The sequence below is a fragment of the Bactrocera tryoni genome, chromosome 2 (genome assembly GCF_016617805.1).
Source record: "Bactrocera tryoni isolate S06 chromosome 2, CSIRO_BtryS06_freeze2, whole genome shotgun sequence".
Classification (NCBI taxonomy): domain Eukaryota; kingdom Metazoa; phylum Arthropoda; class Insecta; order Diptera; family Tephritidae; genus Bactrocera; species Bactrocera tryoni.
In genome coordinates, this window is record NC_052500.1 from 63161294 (window position 1) to 63186573 (window position 25280).

Sequence of the window (25280 nt, forward strand, 5' to 3'; positions counted from 1 at the left end):
GAGACTTCGAGTTATGGAAGGAAATTTGTATGAAATTGGATTTCTAATGCCAATTCACGAGTTCGAATTATGAAGATCTTCGAAATGTAGATGTTCGAGTTTTAAAAGTTCAACTGTAATTAAAAATACACAATTTTTTATATTTAAGATTTTTTTAAATTAGGCCGTTTGGAGTTTATTTCGACTATTTCAGATTATCATCAACCCTTTTAGCTAAATTTCCATTACATTCCATCAATTCGGGCGGTATAGCATTGATTCAGGCAGGTAATAATTCTAGAATAACAGGCGTATCCTTTGCTTTTCCTAACTTTACTGAGCCCCCACAGCTAAGGGGAGACTAGCCTCCCTGAGGATCTCGATCGATCTTGGTGCAAAGATCTTCCAACAACGCAAGAACCGATGGTAGCCCAGTCATCTAGTAATAGAACACACGAAGAAATTGGAGCACCGATACGTCCCCATTCTACTCATGGTGGAGGTGGGGTGCCTTTTTTTGCCAGTGCATAAATTTTGCAATTAAACCAGACTTTTTATAAAATTACTCGATGTTGTTGACAATGATGTAAGGCATTCCTTAATCAGCCTTGAGCGCATGGTTAGTCAGCTCAAGGCTAGTATCGTCGCCCTGCTATCAGAGTGGATAGTCATTTCGCTGAATTCCGGAGCAGTAAATCTTTCGTCATGACAGCAAGCTTGGATTGAAAAACGCTACAGGAGTCAGTACGTCGGTTGGACTTCGAGCCAGCCGCAGTGGTTACTTCGTCGAAATAGCTTTTAAAACATAATGGCAAATCTCTGTCTTTATCGACTAGAATTTGATTGAACACTTTAGATGGCAGCTGTATGTTATTATGGTCCGATATGGGCGATTTTGATAATTAAACAGCTAGGGGTTAGACGGACATGGCCAAATGAACTCAGCTTATATCGCTGATTATTTATTTACAGGGTCTCCGACGTTTTCTTCTAAAGCTCTGTTATGTGAGAGAACTACTTTGTAGCCCAAGACCCAATATAAAGCAGACTATTTTACCAAAGGCGAATAGATTCGAAAGTATTTTAAGTAGTTTGGTCTTATTAAAGATACGACCAAAAATAATGGACGACGATGATTGTTAGTTGCGAACTTGTGGCAGGCTTTTTAAAATTAAAATAATTACAAGTTACCATTCTATTAGCCACTATATTAATTTTTTTTATTGTGTATGGCTACTAAACTCAATTGCCAAAGATCAGTAGTCGGTTTCCATAAGTAATACAAATTTTTAAGTTGTTGGTGGCTACTATACAAGCGCTAGTTGCCATACGTAATAGAGTTGTTAATATTTTTTATAACGGGTATACAAATTTATTGCAGCAAACAAGGTGAATTTGCAATATTTTATTTTCGAACACCCTCATTCTAAGTAATTTTCGTCAATTCGGCATAAACTAAATTACTCAAGTACCAAAAAAAAAAAACGCACTGCTGTCTACAAGCAGCGGTGGGTGGGAGGCTTTCTTAAGTATGTTTACACGTATAACACTGGGCGTAAAATACAGTTTCTGTTGTTCATGGCTATGCTGCACTCTGCTGTTACGAATATATCTATTCACTGTTGCTAACAGCGCACATGGCCATAACAGCATGAAAGCCTTTTAAACATTTACTTGATTAGTAAATATGTCAGTAATGCATTTCCGGGAGAAGCAATGCGAAGACAGTGACCATCAAAATCCAAAATGCACAAACACAACTACAAAGTTTTTTGCACAGCTGAGCATAACACTTTGCGCTCATGCTGTCAATAGCAAAGCAAACGCATGCTGTTGACTTTTCGTGAACATTGTTATGTTATTGTTATTTCGCCCACCGCTTTTTTTCGTGGGCAGCTAACAGAAATGTTTAGCATAAAACTTTGTACTACTCAAGTGAGTCACACAGTTGCAGAGCGAAGGTCGTTCGTGGCGGTTCGTAAATTGTGATTAAAACGTGTTAGGACGTGTTAAATTACATGTGAAAATATTGTGGAAATAATTTGCTGTAAGAAAAGCACGTGCGAGATTGTCAACAGTGCAGAGGAAAACTAAGAAATAAAGAGATTATAAGAAAAAAGTTAAGCATAAGGCAAAGAAAATCGTTTAAAAAATATAAGAAGTGCAGCATTGCGGGCGACTTGCTGTGCATTGGTTACATTAATAACGGCAATTGTAGCAACAAAATCAGCTCTCGTTACAGCAAATGATTTCTATTTGTTGCTTTTGTTAGCTGCAGTGCCCTTTTACATAACCTCATTTACACGCATCGAGTATTTTCTTTGCAAATGACTAAATGCATTTCAAATAACGGCACATAAATTAGTGTTAGTGTTTTGTTGTTTATGTTTATACAGTTACATAGAAGTGCTGGTTACACTATTTTGTGCGCTTTTAATAATTGTTTGAAAACTCGTCGACTTGCCACAACTGTGACTTTGTCAATAACGATTTTTTCAGCAAGCAGTTGGAGTGATTGCAAGCTATTATAATTACTTGAACGACCAGTTTTCAAAGTAAGCGGTCGAACAAAAATAAACACAATTACAGCAGCAGTAAAAATATGGCATTGATAAGTGCAGAGCTGCCGGTAACACATCTTAATGGCGTTGCAACATTTGGTGAGCCAAATAATTAAAATAGCATAAATGTTTATTAATTTTTTAATAGTAAGTAAAAAAATGAAGAAAGAACGTTAACTTAGGCTGCACTGTGGCTATAATACCATGCACTGGTGTATTTTTTAGAGCCGAAAAGACATGTGGAATATATTCTATGCCAATTTGGAGAAGAAATCTAGTCAAATAAAAAAAAGTTTTTTATGCAAGAACTTTAATTTGTCTGTCAGTTTGCATGTCAGCTATGTGCTAAAGTAGTCCGATCAGAAAAAAGTGTTCAGAGATTATACTGCTGCCTTGGATATTACTCCAAAAGCTTCATTTTGATCGATCAGTTTATATGACAGCTACATACATATATGTTACAATATTCCGAACGGAACAAAATAATCTGAGGTTATAGCGTCGCCTTGGAAAATAAGCTATGCCAAATTTTGTGAAGATATCTGGTCAAATAAAAGCGTTTCCACACGAGTACTTGCTTTTGAGCGGTCAGTTTTTATGGCAGCCTTATACTATAGTGGTCCGAAATCGATGGTCCCAACAAATTAGCAGTCAGCTAGATCACGCGTAAATAACGATAAACAGTCAGACACGGCTAAATCGATGTCAGGCTTATATATCTTTTATATAATTTTAATGGTTGTCGACGTTTTCTTCTGGATGTAACAAACTTCGTTGCTAACTTAATATAATCTTTACAGAGTATAAATAAATATTAAAACGCCTCAGCGGCCACTGCTGACAGGAAAAAAAAACAAACTTTCATAAAATACATTAAGGTTGAGTTGACATTTACGCTGTCAGACTCAAACTTACAAAAACTTGTTTAGAACTGTAAATCTGTTCTAGCCGCTAATGTGTGGAAAAATATGAGGCCATTAATGTTCAAAAACTTGTTAAGATTAGCAGCCGCATTCACTTAAAAAATAATTACTTACATAAATTCAGTTACAATCATTTTCTTCGTTCATGTTTGCCAATTGTAGCACTCCACTCACTAAATACATATGTATGTATGTATGTATATTTAATATAAAAATTCCCCAGACTCAAGTTGCCACTGTTGACAACGAACCCACGCGACCTTGGCTATAAAATTTATCGTGATTCTTTAATTGGCCCTTTAACAGTTACAAATGTGCTCGCTCCTTTTGTTTACTGTAAAACATGTGATTTGTAAATGTAACTGTGAACGCTCAGCTGTTATGTAAATAAAATTTAACAGCAGTCGTCGGAGAGAATACTGAAGACAGAAAATTAAAAGAATTTCGCTAAAGAATTCATATGAAATAAATTAATGAAATTAAAAAATTTTAGATTTCGATTTTGTTAAAGTAAATTATTCATATTGAAGAATTTATTATGAAATATTTATGTATGCATGTTGCTTAAACGTAGTCCGACTTTATTAGCTTTTTAAAAAAATTATGTAAAAATTATAATCAAGAACAAAACTTCTTTGAGAAGAATTTGATTAATTTTCCTGATATATGTATGTACATATTTTAATAGAAAATAATAACAATAAATACATAAGGCCTTTTTATATTGAACACAAGAAATATTACTATCATTACTCAGCTGTGACTAGATGAATTCGCCTAGGCACCATGAACTGATCTAATATCCTACTGTTGCTTTTACAGAGGCTTCTTAGTGGTTTTCGCTCTGTCAATATGAGACTATTTTACATAAGTAGTAGTAAGAGAACGAGCTCGTCTAGCTTGGACTTGGGCTTTTTTTCAGCATTTCAGCATTGAGTTACGCTAAAGTCGTGCTACAAGCTTGAAAACCCTTGTATTGAGTTCATACCGTCCCGCATTAATAGTTTTTTTTTGGGTTTAGAAGCATATGATTTTGGTATTTAGGGTTATGGCAGTGAATCCATTTTTCATCACCAGTCAAAATACCGATACAAAAACGACTTCTTTTTATAGCAACAAATCTTCATTCAACGTCTCTTGGCATGAATTCATATGGCAACCAATTTCCTTGGTTTTTAATGTATTTTAAACGTTCTCAATTTAGCTACTCCCAAAAATTCCGCGCGCTTTTCTTTATCGAGTAATACTTCCTGTTCCTGCTCTTTTAACTTGTTTGGCCGACCAGGACGTTCTTCGTCCTTCAAGCTAGAATCACAACTATTAGCTCGTGCAAACCAATTTTGACACGTACGGTCAACAAGAGAATTTTACCATAAATCCACTTAAATATGACTTATGACTTCCGATTGGAGTTTTCTTCATATTAACGTTAGAATTGAGAATTCAAGAAGAATGTAATATATTTACAAATTTCATTCCCAAAAGCCACAACAAAGATGATAACCGAAAGAACTAAAATTGAAAAAAATAAAGAACTTAAGCACATGTCATCTATCACGTCAATAATACATTTTGCCCTTCAACCATCAACTGTCGTTAGAGTCAACGACGTCCAATGTACTTTGCGCGCAAAAAGCATAAAATCAAAGGATCAGACATACACATTAAAAATTCAAAGCATTACTTGCCTAATTACGTCAAACAAAAATATTAAAGCAAAAAATGTAGACAAGCGTAAATTAAAAACGCACCGAATAAGCGACACGCTGACACGACAATAATAAAACCAAAGCGTGATTCTAACTGCCATATATTGCAAATGTTTGCGTTATGGCTTCAAAAAACCTTTACAACAACTGTTAGACAGTTAAAAAAGTTCGTTCGTAATAACAATAAAAAATTGGCATAAAGTGTGCGACGATTTTACACACATATGTGTGCATATATGTATATATATATAGAACATATCCTACATATATACATATATATATTATGTATATGTACATATATACCTACATATATGTATTTATGCATATATATGAATACATATAGTATGTATGTACGTGACATGTTTGTAAAAATTTTACTTAAACTTGTTTTATTTGGCATAAATCGTTGATCTTGATATCGAAAGTGAGTGAGCAGTACAAAGGTAGTTTTTAGGATTTAGGAATTAATTGCAACAATTTGTGTCGTGTGATGTGACAAGTGTAGAAGTTGCTTAAGCAAATAAGTATTTTATGTTTAGGAAAATTATGATCGATAAGATCTTTGCAAATCATGATCATGAAATAAATTCACAAGTTTCAGATCATACAGGGTCCGGCACTCGTAGTGTAACCATTTAAAAAAAACAATAACTTCGGTTTGGAAAATTATTTTCATTTATTTTAATGTACAAAATTTGTGAAAATAATCATAAATTCATGACCAATTCACTTTTGCTCGATATGAAAACCTTTTGCCTTAACTATGGCCTTGAGACGGTCAAAAAACGAAACGCAAGCTGCCCGAATGTGACTTGCCGGTATTTTGGCCCACTCACGGACAATGGCTTTCTTCAGCATCTCGAGACTGGTGTATTTTTTACTTCGGACCTTGCTCTCCAAAATGGCCCAGAGAGAATAATCCATTGGATTCGCATCTGGTGAATTCAAAAGCCATTGTGTGGTCGTAATGAAGTTCGGAACGTTGTTTTTCAGCCATTCTTGGTTCACTCGCGCTTTGTGAGACGGTGCTGAGTCTTATTGAAACGTCCATGGTTTGCGACTGAAATGTTTCTTTGCCCACGGCGTCAAAGCAGCCTCCAGAACACTTTCCGATAATATGTCGCATTTACTTTGACGCCAGGCTCGATGAAAACAATTGGAGAGCGCCCATCTGCGGTGACAGCGGCCCAAACCATTATTTGTGGCGGGTGCTGCCTCCTGGTGGCCAACCGATGACTTAGATTCTCGTATGAACGGTCGGTCAAGTAAACCCTATCATTTTGAGAGTTTACGAATTGCTCAATTGGAAAAATTTTTTCGTTAGAAAACATAATGTTCAGAATTTGACCGCTTTCGGCTAAGCGAAGCAACTGCTTCGCTCTCTCAAGTCTTACTTGTTGCTGCTTCATTGTTAGATCATGGGCCTTTTGGAACTTGTAAGGCTTGACCTTGAGCTCATTTTTCAATATGCGTCGGCTGCTGCGGTCGGATATTTTCAGTTCTTTAGCCATTTGATTGGCACTTCGTCGTGGATTTCGCTCAAGTCGCTTCTTCACTTTTCGAACCATCTCACGTGACGTTGCAGTCTTTTGATGACCACCTCCATGGCGTTTTGCGATGCTACCAGTATCATTGTAACGAGTGGTGGTGCGATAAACAAAAACTTTATTCACATTAAGTTTTTTGAGCTCACGAACAATTGCTGGCTGTGATTTTCCAACTAAATTTAAAGCAATCACACTATTACGTTTGAATTCCATCGCTGATCACTTTTTGTTGCGTTCACTTTTTGGCAAAACACTTTTGCACACTTGTGAACAATACTCCGAACTGTCATTCAGCAAATGTATAATCAGCTGATTCCAGTGCGGCAGCTGCGCTAAAGGTCTTCGAGTGCCGGACCCTGTACATGTATGTATAAATAAAAGCACATCATTAAACCAGTAAAATCCTTTAAACACTACTGTGCGCAAAAAATAGTAAGACTTTTTAATTTAAATTTCCCGCAAAAATCCATTCATCGAAATATTTTTTTCTAAGTTTCTGTACCAAATGTCACATCAAAATAATCAGTAGTGTTTAGCATACGATTCTTTTTCGAAAGTAAATAAAGTTTATTCGACGATTTTTACGTCAAGTGAGTATTTAACAAAGTTCCATTGTCAACGGTTGCTACTTTAGGCTGAGCAGGTTATTGAGAAGTAAAGTGCGTTTTCGATGAACACAGACCATACTCGTTGAAAAGATCAGTTGGAGAAGGATCTGGCTACACATGGAATCTCTAGTTACCAACAGCAAAAAGGAAGAACGACTGCCGCGCTGTTGTAAACTCAGCTATAACCGCGTAAGAGATCAATCGGCGAAATATCGTGGCAAAGGTGTGCCGGAGTCGGAAGAACCACGACAAAGCATTGAGGTGTGGTGCACTTCGAATTCCTTCCAACCGCCCAAACTGACAGCAAGGAATACTATTTGAGTATTATGCGTCGTTTGAGCGAAGCTATTCGTAAAAAGAGGGCAGAATTATGGGCCGACAGCTCTTGGTTTTTGCTCCAGGATAATGCACCGTCACATACTGCATTGATTCTAAGTGAGTTGTTTGCGAAATTTTTTTTCCATCAATATTGTGCCGCCACCACCATATTCGCCTGATGTATGTAGCTCCGTATTCAGTTAACTCAAACGACCACTCCATCGAAACCGTTTTAAGTTAATTAAAGACATTAAACGTGAATCGCTACTTGGATGCAAAGAGGCATGTTCTGGTTAAGTAAAAGTTTAATCTACAATATCCTGAACAAAGTTTTCAAGGGTCAGCCTAATTTCATGTAGCCCGAGCAAGGTGTGCGGTGGGTAGTGTTTAGACATTCCAAGGACGCCGTCATTCACGTAAAAGGAGTCAATGAAGATGCCATTAGCTTCGCTGTGAATGGTGTGAATTTTGTTGTGTCTGAAATCACGTGGGTATATTGCTCTTGATAAACTTGATACACCTAGTAGACGGTTCCGCTCCGAGCAAAAGACTTCTATGATGATCTTTGTGAAAGCCAGCAGAAACTGTTTGCAAAGGAGTGCGTTATGCTCTGTAATCGGAAGCATGCGGACCTCACCATGAAGAGGGCAATAGGCGAAATCGAAAGACGTCCTATAATAGTCCGAAATGCCGTGCTCTGACATAGTTGAATTTTTTTCCGGGCGACCATATTGCAGCTGCGTAAATTATGACTGGATGTGATTGTCTATTATGGTTATAATGTTGATGATATGATTATTATTTTTATTGTTTCATCTTTTGACTTAAATTTTTCTTTTTTTTGATGAAATCACTATTAACTCTATGCATGAAAATCGTTAATACTGCGTATTAACCCTTTGAAATACCATTATTTTAGTTATGCATGAAATATTTAAAAATTATTTGAAATTTAAATACCCACTTATTTATATGTTCCAATTTTATACAAAAACACATTTTTACACATACAAAAACTTAAAATCAGTTGTCTTCCAGCAGCTTTTAACCTTTGTAAGGTCATTACTAAAAATAAATATGTATGACCTACTTATTATTTTGAAATTTTACTATTAATAAAGAGCATACCAGTAGCTTGCAACTCAAAAACTGCATCGGAGAACTTGTTAATGCCGATCTTTTGTCGATAATATTTATGGAAGTATATAGTTAGGCAGGTTTAAAAGCTGCTGGCATATGTCAATATGTGCAATTTATGTAATAAAAGCATTGAATATGGGTACAAGTTCATATATGTAAGCAGAGAAGTTAAGAGCTCAGAGCTCCTTAGTTAAATCAAGTACTTCGGTTGATCAATAAATATATGGGAAGTACATGGCTTGCAGCACGTGAATGCAACGGCATTGTGCTCGTATAAAACTATACATATGCATGTATACAAGTTACTCAAAAGGTCTCAAACGCCGCTCACCATCGCCACAACCCAATATTATCAGTCAAAATCTTTACTGTAGAAAACAAGCTCGTCTCTGCTCAGTATTCTCACAAACCAGGCTTGGTAAACAAAGTCATTAATACCATGTTCGAAATTGAGCGTACACTCAATCAACACAGAGAGTTACTCAATAAAAATTTTGATTTTCGAACTTTTAAGCTGAGACAGCGGCTTGGCCTGAGATTAACTGCTACCACTTTTGCTCCCAACAACATTCAATTTCAATTTCAAAGAGTAAATGGCGAATTTGCTACGCTCTGAAAGCAATTCAACTACCACTCCTCTGCTGACTCCAATTAGCACACATCCATTCACACCAACTTCCCGACTTGATTGAGGCCCTGAGTTCGTTTGCAGAGTCAGCATGCTCCAAAAGCGCAGCTGAGTTGAATATTAGCTGGTCACGAATGCTTTTTACTCGCATTGCACTTAAGTATACATGCATTTTATATATATAGGCAGATGATTGGGGATTCTGTGTAGAGAATAATTCAATATATAAAATATCGGCTACCTAGTAAGGGCATAAACAGTTTGCTTTGAACTACGACACCAACTGGTTGTCCGGTTCAAAATTAAGACGCGCTTTCGTCTTCGAACAAGTTTACTACTCGGTCGTGCCGGTGTTGGAAATATACGGAATATAAAAAAATGTAAATTGCCAAAGTTGTCCAATTAAAATTTTGTGTGTTTTTAAAAAATGCTTTAAAACGAGTTTTTTCTGTTTTATAAAATTCTGTTCAGGAAAGTTGATTTTGAATGCGTTGATATTCAAATACAGTGCAATGTGTATGGAAAAATTTGCGTTAATTGTGCGAGAATTAAAAATTTGTTTTGTTTTTGGCGAGATAAAGATTTTGAAAAAAAAAATAATAATAAAATTCGAAATGATCTTAAGTAAAAGCTGCACATATTTAAAGGTGTTTTTATAGTTGTAAAGCAACTTAATTGTCTACTTAAAGTACAAGGTCATCTTAGGGTATTTGTACTAAGACTTAGTCATATATCACAATTTGCAAACGCAAGGCCACTGAATTTCAATAAAACTTAAAATAAAAAATTTTACATATATAAAATAATTACACAATGCAACAGCGAAGAAAATATTTTTTTTTCAGAACCGAATTTTAAATCGCAAACACACAAAACTAAATTGCTTTAAAACGCATTTATGTAGTTACACTAGTCAACCAAAAATTATTTTAAATAAAATAAAAGAAAAAACATTTTTAAATTAATAAAACAAGCGCTGAAAAATGTAAATTTTTTTTTGGAATTCTTTGTACATTTTATGGCAAAACATTATTTTTTAGAAAATTAGGATTTTTGCAAATTTTTACAAATTTGAATATGAAATTTTGGAAATATGATTAAAGTGGACCTCCTAATGTCATATGTACATATGTAATATAATAACTTTTTTATTTTTTTAAAAATTAAAGAAAATTAATTAATATTAAAGAAAATTTATTATAAAAATATATTAAAAAAATTAATTTTTATTTAAAATAAGCAAAATAAAAAATATTAAAATTCCTTAAAATCTCAAAAAAAAAACAATTTTCAGAATTTTTGATTTTTTTTTTTATAAATTTTTATATAAAATTTAAAAAGTATAATTAAAATGGTTATATTTAATAAAGGAATTGTTTTAAATTACATTAAAAATTAAAAGCAAATTAATTAATATTAAAAAATAAATTACAAAAATATTCAAAAGTTATTTTTTTATTTAAAAATATAAAGAAATTAAAAAAAAAAAAATTAAATTCTTTACTATTTCAAAAACTTAAAAACTTTTTTTGGAATTTTCAATATTCAAAAAGTTATTTTTTTATTAAAAAATACAAAGAAATTATAAAAAAAAACTAAAATAAATTAAATTCTTTACAATCTCAAAAAATTAAAAACTTTTTTTGGAATTTTTAATTTTTTTTTAATAAATTTGCATATACATATGTATGTATGTATGAAATTAATTTTTTTTTCGGTTACTGAAATTATTTCGATTCACATTTACTTGCGTAAAAAACAAAAACGAAAGAAAGAAAAAATAAAACACGTTAACCCTTAACAAATAAAATGTTTTACATACAAAAACTTCATTCAGCTCGTTCAGTGTGTATGGCAGTTATAGGCTATAGTGGTTCGATCGTCAAAAAGATCCCTCGGAGATTATACCGTTGTTTTTGATAATAATGTATGCCAAGTTTCGTGAAGATATCTCTTCAAGCAAAAAAGTTGTTCATACAAAAAACTGATTTCGATCGTTCAGTTTGTATGGCAGCTTTATACTTTAGTGGTCCGATCTGAGCAATTTCTTCAGAGCTTACACCGTTGTCTTGTATAATTATTCATACCAAATCCTTCGAAGATATCTTCTCTAATAAAAATATTTTTCATACAATATATGGCAGCTATATGCTATGGTAGTCCGATATAGGTTTCTGCAAATAAGTAGCTTTGTGGAGAGAAAAGAACGTGTGAAAGTTTTCAGATCCATATCTCATAAACTGAGGGACTAGTTCACGTAAACATTGTGACAAAAATGGATCCGAAAATTATAAATAAAACGGACAGTATTTAATTATTCACCAATATTTATTTTGTCGTTTTCAAAGTAATTCTCAACAGATGTTATACACTTATGCCAATAGCATTTCCAGCCCTCGAAACACTCTTCATAAGGACAGGACTTATTGGCCAATTTTGTTTTATCTCTTCGATCGACTGAAAACGGATTTACATGTCAAACTCATAAACTCATATCTCATCTGCAGTTATAATGCTCTCCATGAATATGGGGTCGGTATCCGCACATTTCCAAAGAGACTTGCTTTACGGTACTCTTTTTGAATAAATTCAGCTCTATTGACTCGTCCTCGCGGGAGATTTCGAGCTCTCTTGCCATCTTCTCACGATCTTCAAGCACCATATCCTTACTTTTTTTTACGAGGCACGTTTTCAACGCTCTCTCGACCGTTTTTGAAGGCTTTGTACTACTCGTAGGCTTGTGTTTTTGATAATACTGAATCACCGTAAGCCTTTTCCAACATTCGCAATGATTCTGCACACGAAATTTGGTTAGAAATACAAAATTTTAAACAAATTCTTTGTTCGATATTTTTATCCATTGAACGCATTACTGAGGTATACTGACTTAAGCAGCAACTGGTTAACAGATCGCGCTCATATTTGGCATAATTAATGACTGTCCTGCAAAACTTACCTACATTTTTTTGAAATATCTTTTACTCGGGGAGTTTAATTACAATTTTCTGGTGTTTGTTTGTCTCAATGTATACATACAAACAGATAAAAATGACTAAATCGACTCATCGACGCGCTGATAATTTATTTAATAGAATCTCCGACGATTCCTGCTGGGTATACAAACTTCGTGGCAAACTTAAAAAATCTTGTAGGGTATAAAAAGCAATTTAGGAAGAAATCGGTTACCAATTCTTATAGAAAAAATCTGTCAGGTAACACTACTGACTATTCCGAATTAAAAATTGTGTGGAAAAAATCATAAACTGCTGATTAGATGTAACCCTCTATTTTTAATTCTTATAAATCAAATGGCTATTGATTTCACATAAAGTGATTAATTGAACGGAATTTAGGCAGCTGGGCTTGAGGTTGAGCTTGAAAAATATATAAAAACATTTATTTCAAGTACATACCATATATTTTTTTGCAAGAACTGTCTGCTTCATATTTAAATAAGTAAAAATAAATATTTATTTTACATATTGATTTTTGAACCAAGATTAGCAGCTCTATTAAAAGGTTGTTGTCTCAATAATATATTTTTAATTTGCGAGATTAAATAATTGCAGACTTTGAGTGTTTGCTTGTAAATAAATATTCGTACTTGACAATTCAAAAAATTATTGAACTTATATATTGATAATACATAATAATTAACGAAAAAATATTTAAATGCAATAAAACGTATTACATTGTTATCAGTAAGTGAGGTCATTGTTATAAATATTTATTAAATATAAATATAAATTATGATAATAACTTAAAAAATATATAAAATTTGTTATTTTGAAAAAACTGTCTCTTAAAAAATTTATTAGTGGTTTCTTGGGTTACATCGAGTAAAAAAGGCCTTTTTCAACCATTTCTTTCTCATATAAAAAATTTATATATTTTATTAGAATTGTTTATTGTTACAAATATACACTATTAAACAAAGAAATTCTGAAAATTTTGGGAAAAAATCTTTTAAACTCGGCCATTGTGACGCTATTTTCGGTTACTCCTCGGAAAAAAGATACTCCCGCGTAAAAGGTATTAAGCATTTCTTTATATATATTTGCTCTTCATTTGATTAATTCTTATCAAAAAATAGACGCCAAACTCAATACCTTATCCAAAACCCATTCAAATAAAACAAATAAACACTATAGTACATATTCTTCCTCATTTTCGCCTCACCAGCTCAGTGAGAGCACGTGTAAATTTGAGTTTGTTGACCAAGCCGGCAATTTAAATAAATATTTATTTCTATTATTACTATCCATACTCTATATATACATACATACAAGAATATTTATTTGCAAAGAAATTAACATACTATTTCCTCTTACACGCAATAAATTCCGATATACGCAAATATTTCTCCATTCTCCATTCAGCGAAGCTATAATGGACAGTGTAGAGCTAGTTCTTACATGCAAAATTAAACAATAATTATTTTTAAATACAACTGAATAAATATTTATATTGACTAATGGAAAAGCTTTTGTGAATAATTATTTCAAATAATCGATAAATTGTGTGTAAGCAGATGCTTAATGCTACGAAATTAATTTTTGGGCGTAAATTTTGGGAAGTTTAGTTTTTATGCCTGTTATGGTTGTTTTTTTACAGGGCGGGTCCCAAACTCAGCGCCTAACCATGGGTAGGGATGTTTCACTGATGTTTTTTCGGCTGCACAGAGGATATTTGGTCTAAGACCGGAGGTCAAGAGCTGCCTGAGCCATTTATAGAAAAATCGTTTCTGGCCGCTCCCAAGTGAACTTGGGACTCAGTGACCTTTCCTCACTTGCGTGAACTTCTGCACATGGTTCCATGCTCATCTAATAACACCAGCATATTGTAAATTTGCGACTGAGATGCTGGAGGCTGTTTCTTGCTAATTTTGGGTTCCTAAAACCGAATATGATAGTAAAACTTTGCAAACACGTAGGATTTTTTATGTTCTAGTCAAGGGGTGTAGGGCTCAAAACACATCATTTACTAAAATAATAAATAACGTAAATAGCTGTACGTGTTGGAAAATTTTTGAACTGAAATTCGTAAACAGGACACTTCAAATACCCCACAGACCACTTAACACATCAGTCGCAATTTTTTTTTGTTCAGATTTGTTGAGTAGTGTAATCAATTTGTATATCTAAATAGCTCAGTTCATTGTTCTCAGTTAGAAATTATTATCAATTATTGTAAAAGTCTAGAGTCGGGCGAGAAACCTCTGTAATTTCATGCATTACACCAGAAAATTCGTTAAGTGAACTTGTGGAACGGCTTTAAGAATTAGGCCTTATAGGATTTATTGTGTCTTTGTGTTTATTAACTTGTATATTGATTAATTTTTTAAATTACTGAGCTTTTTACGTTTTTGAATAATTTATTTTTCATAAAATTCCACCAAAATTAATTTAAACTTCGATCTTTTGTTTCAAAAATTTGTTCATTACTTACTAAATTTTCCACTTGTAAAATTGTTTATTATTAATACGAGTACATTGACACGTTATAAATTAGATTTTTGTTTGTAAACAATGATTGAAATACATAAGTATGTCAGTATGTACTTATACAATAAGTATATTAATACATAAATGCCTTGTCTCAGGTGAACTGGTTTCGCTTAGTGTGTGGGCAAGTTCCAATCATGCAAGCTTACGTCAGTTTTTGTTTGTCGATATTTGACTTCTATTGAACAGCTGATTAAGCACATGAAAACTATGAAACAAATTCGTAAAATGTTGAATTCAAACACGCAAGATATTGCATGACATGTGTGTATAACTGAAATATGTAATCAATATGGTGTCAAGTTTGAGAGCTCTCCATAAATAACAGTAATATAAGTATGATGCATTTAAGATAAATCTGTAAACAGTGATATGAAATGTCAAAAAGTACGACTATCAGAAACCAACGATTGAATTTAAGGCATGCAATTTCTTGCACTGAAAAATATATTGTCTGTTCAGTAGCGAATAAACGATCAAAATGTTAGAGTATATCTCAAGATCATGAAAAAAGTGTTGAAGCCTGCTTAAGGTTTGGTTCTGATTTTCATCAACAGAAGATATTGTGAATTGCCTATTTTAAACCAACTATAAATATTAGGCTCTAGGTTCTGGGTTCTGTAATCGATCTCTCGTACAACAGATATTGCCCTAGCAGGAATAAGGAAACAGTTCTCTACTTGGATTCTGGTTCTTTCATATAGTATCACACATATATAGGAAAATATAATCTATTAATTCTATAATGGCCCTCTATTAAACAGCACTGAAACCAAAGAACTAAAAATAATTACATTCTTGGCATATTTTCTATCACTCTTCACCACAATGGTGCCTTCTTCCGTCTTAGAAAAAAGCCTGTTCGTAGTAGTGATTTTCAACACAGTTATCGGGTGATTTTTTAAGAGCTTGATAACTTTTTTTTAAAAAAAAACGCATAAAATTTGCAAAATCTCATCGGTTCTTTATTTGAAACGTTAGATTGGTTCATGACATTTACTTTTTGAAGATAATTTCATTTAAATGTTGACCGCGGCTGCGTCTTAGGTGGTCCATTCGGAAAGTCCAATTTTGGGCAACTTTTTTGAGCATTTCGGCCGGAATAGCCCGAATTTCTTCGGAAATGTTGTCTTCCAAAGCTGGAATAGTTGCTGGCTTATTTCTGTAGACTTTAGACTTGACGTAGCCCCACAAAAAATAGTCTAAAGGCGTTAAATCGCATGATCTTGGTGGCCAACTTACGGGTCCATTTCTTGAGATGAATTGTTCTCCGAAGTTTTCCCTCAAAATGGCCATAGAATCGCGAGCTGTGTGGCATGTAGCGCCATCTTGTTGAAACCACATGTCAACCAAGTTCAGTTCTTCCATTTTTGGCAACAAAAAGTTTGTTAGCATCGAACGATAGCGATCGCCATTCACCGTAACGTTGCGTCCAACAGCATCTTTGAAAATATACGGTCCAATGATTCCACCAGCGTACAAACCACACCAAACAGTGCATTTTTCGGGATGCATGGGCAGTTGGCCACCAAGATCATGCGATTTAACGCCTTTAGACTATTTTTGTACGGGCTACGTCAAGTCTAAAGTCTACAGAAATAAGCCAGCAACTATTCCAGCTTTGGAAGACAACATTTCCGAAGAAATTCGGGCTATTCCGGCCGAAATGCTCGAAAAAGTTGCCCAAAATTGACTTTCCGAATGGACCACCAAGACGCAGCATTCAACATTTAAATGAAATTATCTTCAAAAAGTAAATGTCATGAACCAATCTAACGTTTCAAATAAAGAACCGATGAGATTTTGCAAATTTTATGCGTTTTTTTTTTAAAAAAAGTTATCAAGCTCTTAAAAAATCACACGATATAATTCATCAAATGTGATGACAATGTACTATCTATATACCGGTTGCTGCTTAACAACATGGGAACTATCTCAGAAGCAACAACCTTATGTAGTGGTTTAAATTACAAACCTCGGTGGAGTAAAGTCAGAAAATTATCTCTTTCAAGTTTCATAAAGGGTCTACCAACAAGAACGACGTGATGTTAAAATGAAATAAAATACTCAAATTTGGTTTAAGTGTTTTTTTTTTTTGTTATGTAGATAATTTTATGCCATTTCATGCCAATTTTCGATGACCCGGGGCTCTTGGCGGCTATTTGACCCGGTCAATCCTCGACGAAAATCGAGGCGGCGCACTGTCACGTTGAATGTAGAGATTCTCTGCGTCGATTTCCTTAGATTTCCGGAAAAATAAGTCGGTTGGCTATTGATGGTAACGGCATTTCATGCCGCAATTTGTAAGAAATAAGGTCCGATGATGCCGTGATACAACAATCCGCACGGTCAACTTTTGCGGGGACAATTTTGTTTGTTGACGAAGCCCTTAAGCTAGAAATAGGCCTCAACTGAGAAGATGTTTTTTCGATTAACGTTTTCTTCACGAATGTGAATTTTCATAATTATCTTCGACAATTTACAAGCGCTAAACCAAAGTAAAGCGTGACAAGATAAAATGGTAAACCTTACTAAAGCGAACTTCGACACAAATACGTAAACAAACATGGTCACCGTGTCAAAATCACGCCATCCCTATTGGTAGACGCTATAAATTATCAATTACATAAATATATATGTATATATGTATATATTTTGTTTTATCTAGTTATACCCCCTTAACTTGTATTTTTATTTATTTGATTAGTTGTTTGAACGGAAAGGTTGAAAATTTATGATTTTATTGATATAATAGCATTGCACACAGCGATATTAATCGTATTTTACGAGTTTAGTTGAACGCCGCAGGTGGCTTATATTGTCATATGCTGAAAGTTTTATATCAATATGATAGATTCACAGATTACTAGTTAAATTTACACACTATAAGGTATGACAAATTCCTTACTTTCGAACGAAGTTCAATTATGGGTTGCAGAACTCTAATTGTTGCTAACTAATAGAGTATATGTGATTTATGCGAGTTGCTTGTTCGATTTGTATCTCCCCAATTTTCCCTAATTGATTACAATTATTCAAAATACTTTTTTTTTTGTTTCAGAGGTTTTTAATAATATTTTTCCCCTTTTTTTACATAAAATGGAAGGAAAAAAAATTAATATTTTTTTTTGTTTTTTTTTGTTTTATACATTTTTAGCAGACTTAGAAAAAAAATTTTACTACGTTGACCAGTGTACGTGAAATTAATATTATAACAATATTTCCAAAAAATTATATGCAAAAAAAGTAGGATTTTTAGATTGATTTATTAAAATTAATTTATGTCGAATAGGTTGACTAGTGTAATTGAATTTTTGCGTTAATTTTACATTAATTAGTTTTTAAACTTGTTGAAACTAAAAAGGAATAATTGTTAATAAGTGCAATGTTTTTTAAATTTACAAAAGCTATGCAGTATGTTGACTAGTGTGCCTGAATTGCCCAGTTAATACTTTAACAATTAATTTAAAAAATAGTAAAGGATAAATTAAGTTTCAGTTTTGTAAAATTTAAATTAAATCAAATCAAAAAAAACAAATATTAAGAAGTATTTTGTTTTTTTTATTGAAGAAAATAACGACTATGTTGATTAGTGTATCTCAAATGCTGTGTTGACTTTATTATATTTAGTCATTAAAAATAGTAGAGAAAAAGCGAGGTTTGAATTTGTGTTTATTTTTTTTTAATTAATATTAAATCGAATATGTTGACTAGTGTAAAGGAATTTCTGTGTAAATTTGACAATAATAATATTAGAAGTGGTGAAACCATGAAACAATAAATTTTATTATTTCAATTAAAGAAAATAACGACTATGATGATTAGTGTACCTCAAATTTGAATTAGCTTTATTATATTTTTATACCCTGAACAGGGTATATTAAGTTTGTCACGAAGTTTGTAACATCCAGAAGGAAGCGTCGGAGACCCTATAAAGTATATACATATATAACTGATCAGTATGTCGAGCTGAGTCGATTTAGCCTTGTCCGTCTGTCTGTATACATATATACGAACTAGTCCCCTCAGTTTTTAAGATATCCTTTTGAAATTTTGCAAACGTCATTTTCTCTTCAAGAAGCTGCTCATTTGTCGGAACACCCGATATCGGACCACTATAACATATAGCTGCCATATTAACTGAACGATCGGAATCAAGTTCTTGTATGGAAAACTTTCACATTTGCCAATGTATCTTCACCAAATTTGGTTCGATTATTTTCTAAGGCAACAATGTAATCTCCGAAGAAATTGAACAGATCGGTTAACTATAGCAGATAGCTACCATACAAACTGAACGATCGGAATCAAATGCTGGTATGGAAAACTTTTGTGTGTGTAAATTTTACAATAATTAATTTAAAAGATTGTTACAAAAATTCGGTTTTATCAGAATTAGAAAAAAATAGTGAATATGTTGACTGGTGTAATTTCATTAAGCAAATAAAATTGTAGCAATTAATGCAATAAAATATATTTAGAAGTTCAGTTTATTAAAAATTTACATGAGTGTTAAAAATAGCAGTTCTTGTTATAATTAAACGAAAAAACGCGAATATGTTGACTAGTGTATTTCATTAAAGAAAATAAAATTGTAGAAACTAATTTAAAACATAGTTAGGAAAAATACAGTTTATTAAAAATAACTAGAGTATGTTGACTAGTGTATATAATTAAATAAAATAATGTTCATGAAATTAATTTAAAAATGAGTTAAAAAAGTTCAGTTTATTAAAAATAACTAGAATATGTTGACTAGTGTAATTTAATTAAATAAAATAAGGTTAATTTAAAAAAGAGTAAAAAAGTTCAGTTTATTAAAAATAACTAGAATATGTTGACTAGTGTATTTCAATTAAATAAAATAATGTTCTTGAAATTAATTTAAAATATAGTTAGGAAAAGTACAGTATTACTATTAAAAATAACTAGAGTATGTTGACTAGTGTAATTTAATTAAATAAAATAAGGTTCTTGAAATTAATTTAAAAATGAGTTAAAAAAGTTCAGTTTAGTTAAAAAAATCGATTTTATCCAGTTTCAGTATTATTCATTACCATAAATAGTGGCACTCTGAGTTCCATAAGATACCTCAGATATTGAACAATATACTATGTACATATATATAAGGGAAAAAGTCAAGCAGATGTTCGAAAATCCACATATTAGTTATAAGTATGTGGGCTAAGACAAGTTTTCATACGATTTTATATATTGTCATAAAACAATTCGAGCCGAATTTCAATACTAGACCATGCAGATTGATCGATTTTATCATTAAAAATTCAAAAAAAAAAAAGCAATTTGTTAACTAGTGTAATTAAATCTATACAAAATTATAAAATTAGACCTTTTATAGACCAGCAATTGCACCATTTCAGCTTATTATCATAAAAGCAATAAGGTAGCCTACCAGCACACCGTTTTTCAAACATTTTAAGAGTGTCATAAATAATGCGAATATAATGCGAATTTTTTGAATTTACTGCATTTACAATTCGTGTGCGAGTTCAAGTTTGTTTGCGATTTTATTGTTATTGCTGCTTTGCTATGCTTCTTTTTTACTATTTTAAACAGCGCCTTCGCAAATTGTATCTGTTTCTTTCCAATGTCAAGGTTGGCATTTGTTAGCCAAAGCGGGGAAATTCCATATAAATAACTAGCAAAAAGGCAGGGCATTTGTATCGGTGCCAGAGAGCGAAGCTCTTGAAAGTTCAGTGCATAGAAAATATGCATCATTCAACGTAATAGTGTTGATATCAACCCAATTAGTGGCAGCCTTACTTTTTCTCCGCAATTTTACGCAAGTTTCTCAAGTGTTGCAAAAAGTTTAAATAAATAATGAATACATATGTATGTATATATAAATAAATAATTATAAAACTAAAAAAAATCGTTTTAACGCATTTAGCATAAATACATAGAAAATATATACATTAATGCGCAATTAAACTCAGCCATATTTTATCCACAAACAATTAATTTGCAATTACAGTGATTGGAAAAAATAATTTGAAAAAAATTCACGGAAAAAGCAGCAACAAACCATAGTAATTAAAATACAGCAAAATGAGTAAGTAATTGTGCAATTAACTGATTAACTGTTGAACAAATTGTCAACTCTGATATTGTGCGGTAAAAACTAGTGTGTATGGCTTGTGAAGGGTTTTACTCGAAATTAATTTTTATATCCGCAATTATTATTATTAAAATATTAAATTATATATTTATGAATATATTAACTGCGCAAAGCATATTACCAACACGTTGTGTATATAAATTGGTAATTAACTCGTCCGGTGCTTGGAAAGTTATTAATTAACCCAACAGATTTTCCGAAGGTTAAAAATTTTATCGCACTGGAATTATATATAAATATCATGCTGCAAGAATGTATGTATTGTTCGCAACGTCCACAGATCATATTTGTAATTAAACATTATTGAACAAAATTTTGAACACAAAATATTTTTGTGTAAGGTAATATTAAAATACTGCTATGAGCAAAAAATAGTAAGACCTTATTCATAATATAAAAAAAAAGACTTTATTCATAATTTTAAAATTCTTAATTTATTCTTCAAAATCATCCCACTCAAAGTAATCCCGCATTCTTCTTCTTCTTAATTGGCGTAGACACCGCTTACGCGATTATAGCCGAGTTAACAACAGCGCGCCAGTCGTTTCTTCTTTTCGCTAAGTGGCGCCAATTGGATAATCCAAGCGAAGCCAGGTCCTTCTCCACCTGGTCCTTCCAACGGAGTGGAGGTCTTCCTCTTCCTCTGCTTTCCCCGGCGGGTACTGCGTCGAATACTTTCAGAGTTTTCGTCCATCCGGACAACATGACCTAGCCAGCGTAGCCGCTGTTTTTAATTCGCTGAACTATGTCAATGTCATCGTATATCTCGTACAGCTCATCGTTCCATCGAATGCGATATTCGCCGTGGCCAATGCGCAAAGGACCATAAATCTTTCGCAGAATTTTTCTCTCGAAAACTCGTAACGTCGACTCATGGGTTGTTGTCATCGCCAAAGCTTCTGCACCATATAGCAGGACGGGAATTATGAGCGACTTATAGAGTTTAGCTTTTGTTCGTCGAGAGAGGACTTTACTTTTCAATTGCCTATTCAGTCCGAAGTAGCACCTGTTCGCAAGAGCAACCCTGCGTTGGATTTCCAGGCTGTCATTGTTGGTGGTGTTAATGCTGGTTCCTAAATAGACGAAATTATCTACAACTTCAAAGTTATGACTGTCAACAGTGACGTGAGAGCCAAGTCGCGAGTGCGATGACTGTTTGTTTGATGACAGGAGATATTTCGTTTTGCCCTCGTTTACTGCCAGACCCATTTTCTGTGTTTCCTTGTCCAGCCTGCAGAAAGCAGAACTAACGGCGCGGGTGTTGAGGCCGATGATATCAATGTCATCGGCATACACCAGCAGCTGTACACTCTTATAGAAGATGGTACCTTCTCTATTTAGTTCTGCAGCTCGAACTATTTTCTCCAGAAGCAGGTTGAAGAAGTCGCACGATAGGGAGTCACCTTGTCTGAAACCTCGTTTGGTATCGAACGGCTCGGAGAGGTCCTTCCCGATTCTGACGGAGCTTTTGGTGTTACTCAACGTCAGTTTACACAGCCGTATTAGTTTTGCGGGGATACCAAATTCACACATCGCGGCATAAAGGCAGCTCCTTTTCGTGCTGTCGAAAGCAGCTTTGAAATCGACGAAGAGGTGGTGTGTGTCGATTCTTCTTTCACGGGTCTTTTCCAAGATTTGGCGCATGGTGAATATCTGGTCGGTTGTTGATTTGCCAGGTCTGAAGCCACACTGATAAGGTCCAATCAGTTTGTTGGCAGTGGGCTTCAATCTTTCACACAGTAGAATACGGTGGTTGCGGCACGATATTGGTTGAAAATTTGGAAACTCACGAAGAATCAATGCAATATGCGACGGTGCAAAAACCAGTAGTTGTCGGCCCGTAGTACCGGCCTCTTTTTACGAATAGCTTCGTGTAAACGACACATAACACTCAAATAGTATTACTTTTTGTCAGTTTGGCCGGTCGGAAGAAATTCAGAGTGCACTACACTTCGATAATCGAAGAAAACTGTCAACATAACGTTGATTTTTGACCTGCTTTCACGGCGTTTTTTCGACTTCGGCTTCGGCTCACCGTTGCCGCGATATTCGGCCGATTAATCGTCTGTTTTTTGGTCGTAAGCATAAATCCAAGACTCATCGCCAGTAATAATACATTTCATAACATCCTGGTAGTCGGAAAGCATTGTTTCATAGATTCAAAAAAATTTAGTGAGTTTGGAACCAATCGTACATTCACTTTTCTTTGCCCTAAATGATCCTCCAAAATGGTTTTCACTGATCCTTCCGATATTCCAACATAGTACAAGTAGTTCGTCGTCAACGTGTTCTCGACCCTCTTTGAATAACTTGTACCAATCAAAAACACTTGCTCGCGACAAACAATTATCATTGAAGGCCTTTTCCAACATTCTGAATGCTTAGGCACCAGAACTTCATTGTTGAATAATTTCACTCGTCGTAAAATTCGAGGAATCGTATATGTAAATTACTGAGTTGGAGGATGGTATGATATAGATATCATCGGCCTTAACACCCCCGCCGTTAGTTCTGCTTTCTCTAGACTGGACAAGGAAGCAAAACTAATGGGTCTGGCAGTGAACGAGGGCAAGTCGACGTTGCGAGTTTTCGAGAGAAAAGTTCTGCGAAAGATTTATGGTCCTTTGCGCGTCGGCCACGGCGAATACCGCATTCGATGGAACGATGAGCTGTACGAGATATACGACGACATCGACATAGTTCAGCGAATTAAAAGACAGCGGCTACGCTGGCTAGGTCATGTTGTCCGGATGGACGAAAACACTCTGAAAGTATTCGACGCAGTACCCGCCGGGGGAAGCAGAGGAAGAGGAAGACCTCCACTCCGTTGGAAGGACCAAGTGGAGAAGGACCTGGCTTCGCTTGGAATATCCAATTGGCGCCACGTGGCGAAAAGAAGAAACGACTGGCGCGCTGTTGTTAACTCGGCTATAATCGCGTAAGCGGTGTCTACGCCAATTAAGAAGAAGATGACTTCAGCAAATTCTCTCTGTTTTTTCCGGCTCTTTTTTCGACGTCATATTCATAAATCGATAGCAATGACACGTTTTATGATTGTAGAGCCTCAGCTACGTTGTCAAGCAATATTCCACACGACGTCATTTTGCAAAGGATTCAAGTATTTTGGCCTGAGTCTAGCATTGACACGCTTCCTACCCAAAACATTAACCAAGATGTGTTGAGTCGATCCAGCGATGTTGCGATCCTCTGCTATTTCTCTTATGCCAACACGACGAGTTTCAAGCACTGCTTCTTTAACTGTTTTGATCCATAGAAGTTGAGACGCTCTGATATTTCATTTGTTTCTTTAACTTTTTCGATCTTTTTCCACTTTTAATCGTCATTAACAGGAATTTAAGGAGGACTCGCAGTCGAAAGGCTTTTGGGATGATTTTACACCTTCAGCATGTCCAACGATTCTGCAGCTGTAATATTATTCCATGAACTAGCAATTGTAAGCAAACTCTTGCATAAAACTCGAATTGTATCGTTTAGTTGATTGTTGAGAAAACTGTATTGAAAATTTATTTTTAATTCTCATATATTTTTTTCGAAATTTTGCATCGTTTTGGCACCAAAAAGTTAAAATATGCACATTTTTAAGTTTGTGGCTAGAACTTAATTTAAATTTTATAATTAATCCTTTCAAAGACGAATTTTTCTAGGTTAAACCGTTTGTGTTAGGTCAATGAACCGTTTGTGTTGGTCTTTAGTGACACCGGAAGAAGTTCGGTTACTAGGTCCGTGAAGTGTAGACATCCTTTAGAATACCTGCGCATGACGCGTATTTTAACAGACTCTGTGGCCTCACTATCGATACCTCCTCCAGTGTATCATACCGTGGGCAGCCCAGATGCTGACCGTGTAGTCGTGCCAATGCGGGACAAGTTTAAAAAAGATGTTCCATTGTTTCTCTGGTGCCCTTGCTTAATTCATTTCCCGCAGTCTTCTTGGTCTGTTAGCCGCATTCAATAAACCCTTAAACCAATAAAATGTCTTCTTTTCACGCTCTAAAATGAAGACTTTGATATGATTTGGCATAAATCTCCACTCCAGCCACCACTTGAAGCAACACTGAAAAGCATCCAGTTGCCGACTTTGAGAATTCTATAAAGTTACACCTTTCCGCCTTTGTTCTACGGTTAAACGTTGTGCATACATCTCTAAAAATTATTAGAAGCTTTTAATTTAAAGTTGAAATTATGTCTAGGAACGCAATTGAAA

At 34.1% G+C, this 25280-nt stretch overlaps 1 protein-coding gene across 6 annotated transcripts in view; it reads left to right on the top strand.

Annotated features, from left to right (window-relative positions):
- The window catches only part of LOC120767851 (alpha-tocopherol transfer protein-like), a 64485-nt gene that overhangs the window by 24773 nt on the left and 14432 nt on the right, over positions 1–25280 (top strand). The window contains exons 1-2 of one of the 6 annotated variants that reach the window (XM_040094152.1): positions 9664–9793; positions 20913–20990. The exons of 3 other annotated variants lie outside the window; for them this stretch is intronic. In XM_040094152.1, the coding sequence (XP_039950086.1) occupies positions 20987–20990 (4 nt within the window). In that variant the 5' untranslated portion in view covers positions 9664–9793; positions 20913–20986. Of the gene's footprint in view, positions 1–1942; positions 2640–9663; positions 9794–20895; positions 20991–25280 lie in introns of those variants that run through there. 2 more of the 6 variants (XM_040094150.1, XM_040094154.1) reach the window with 2 other exon arrangements.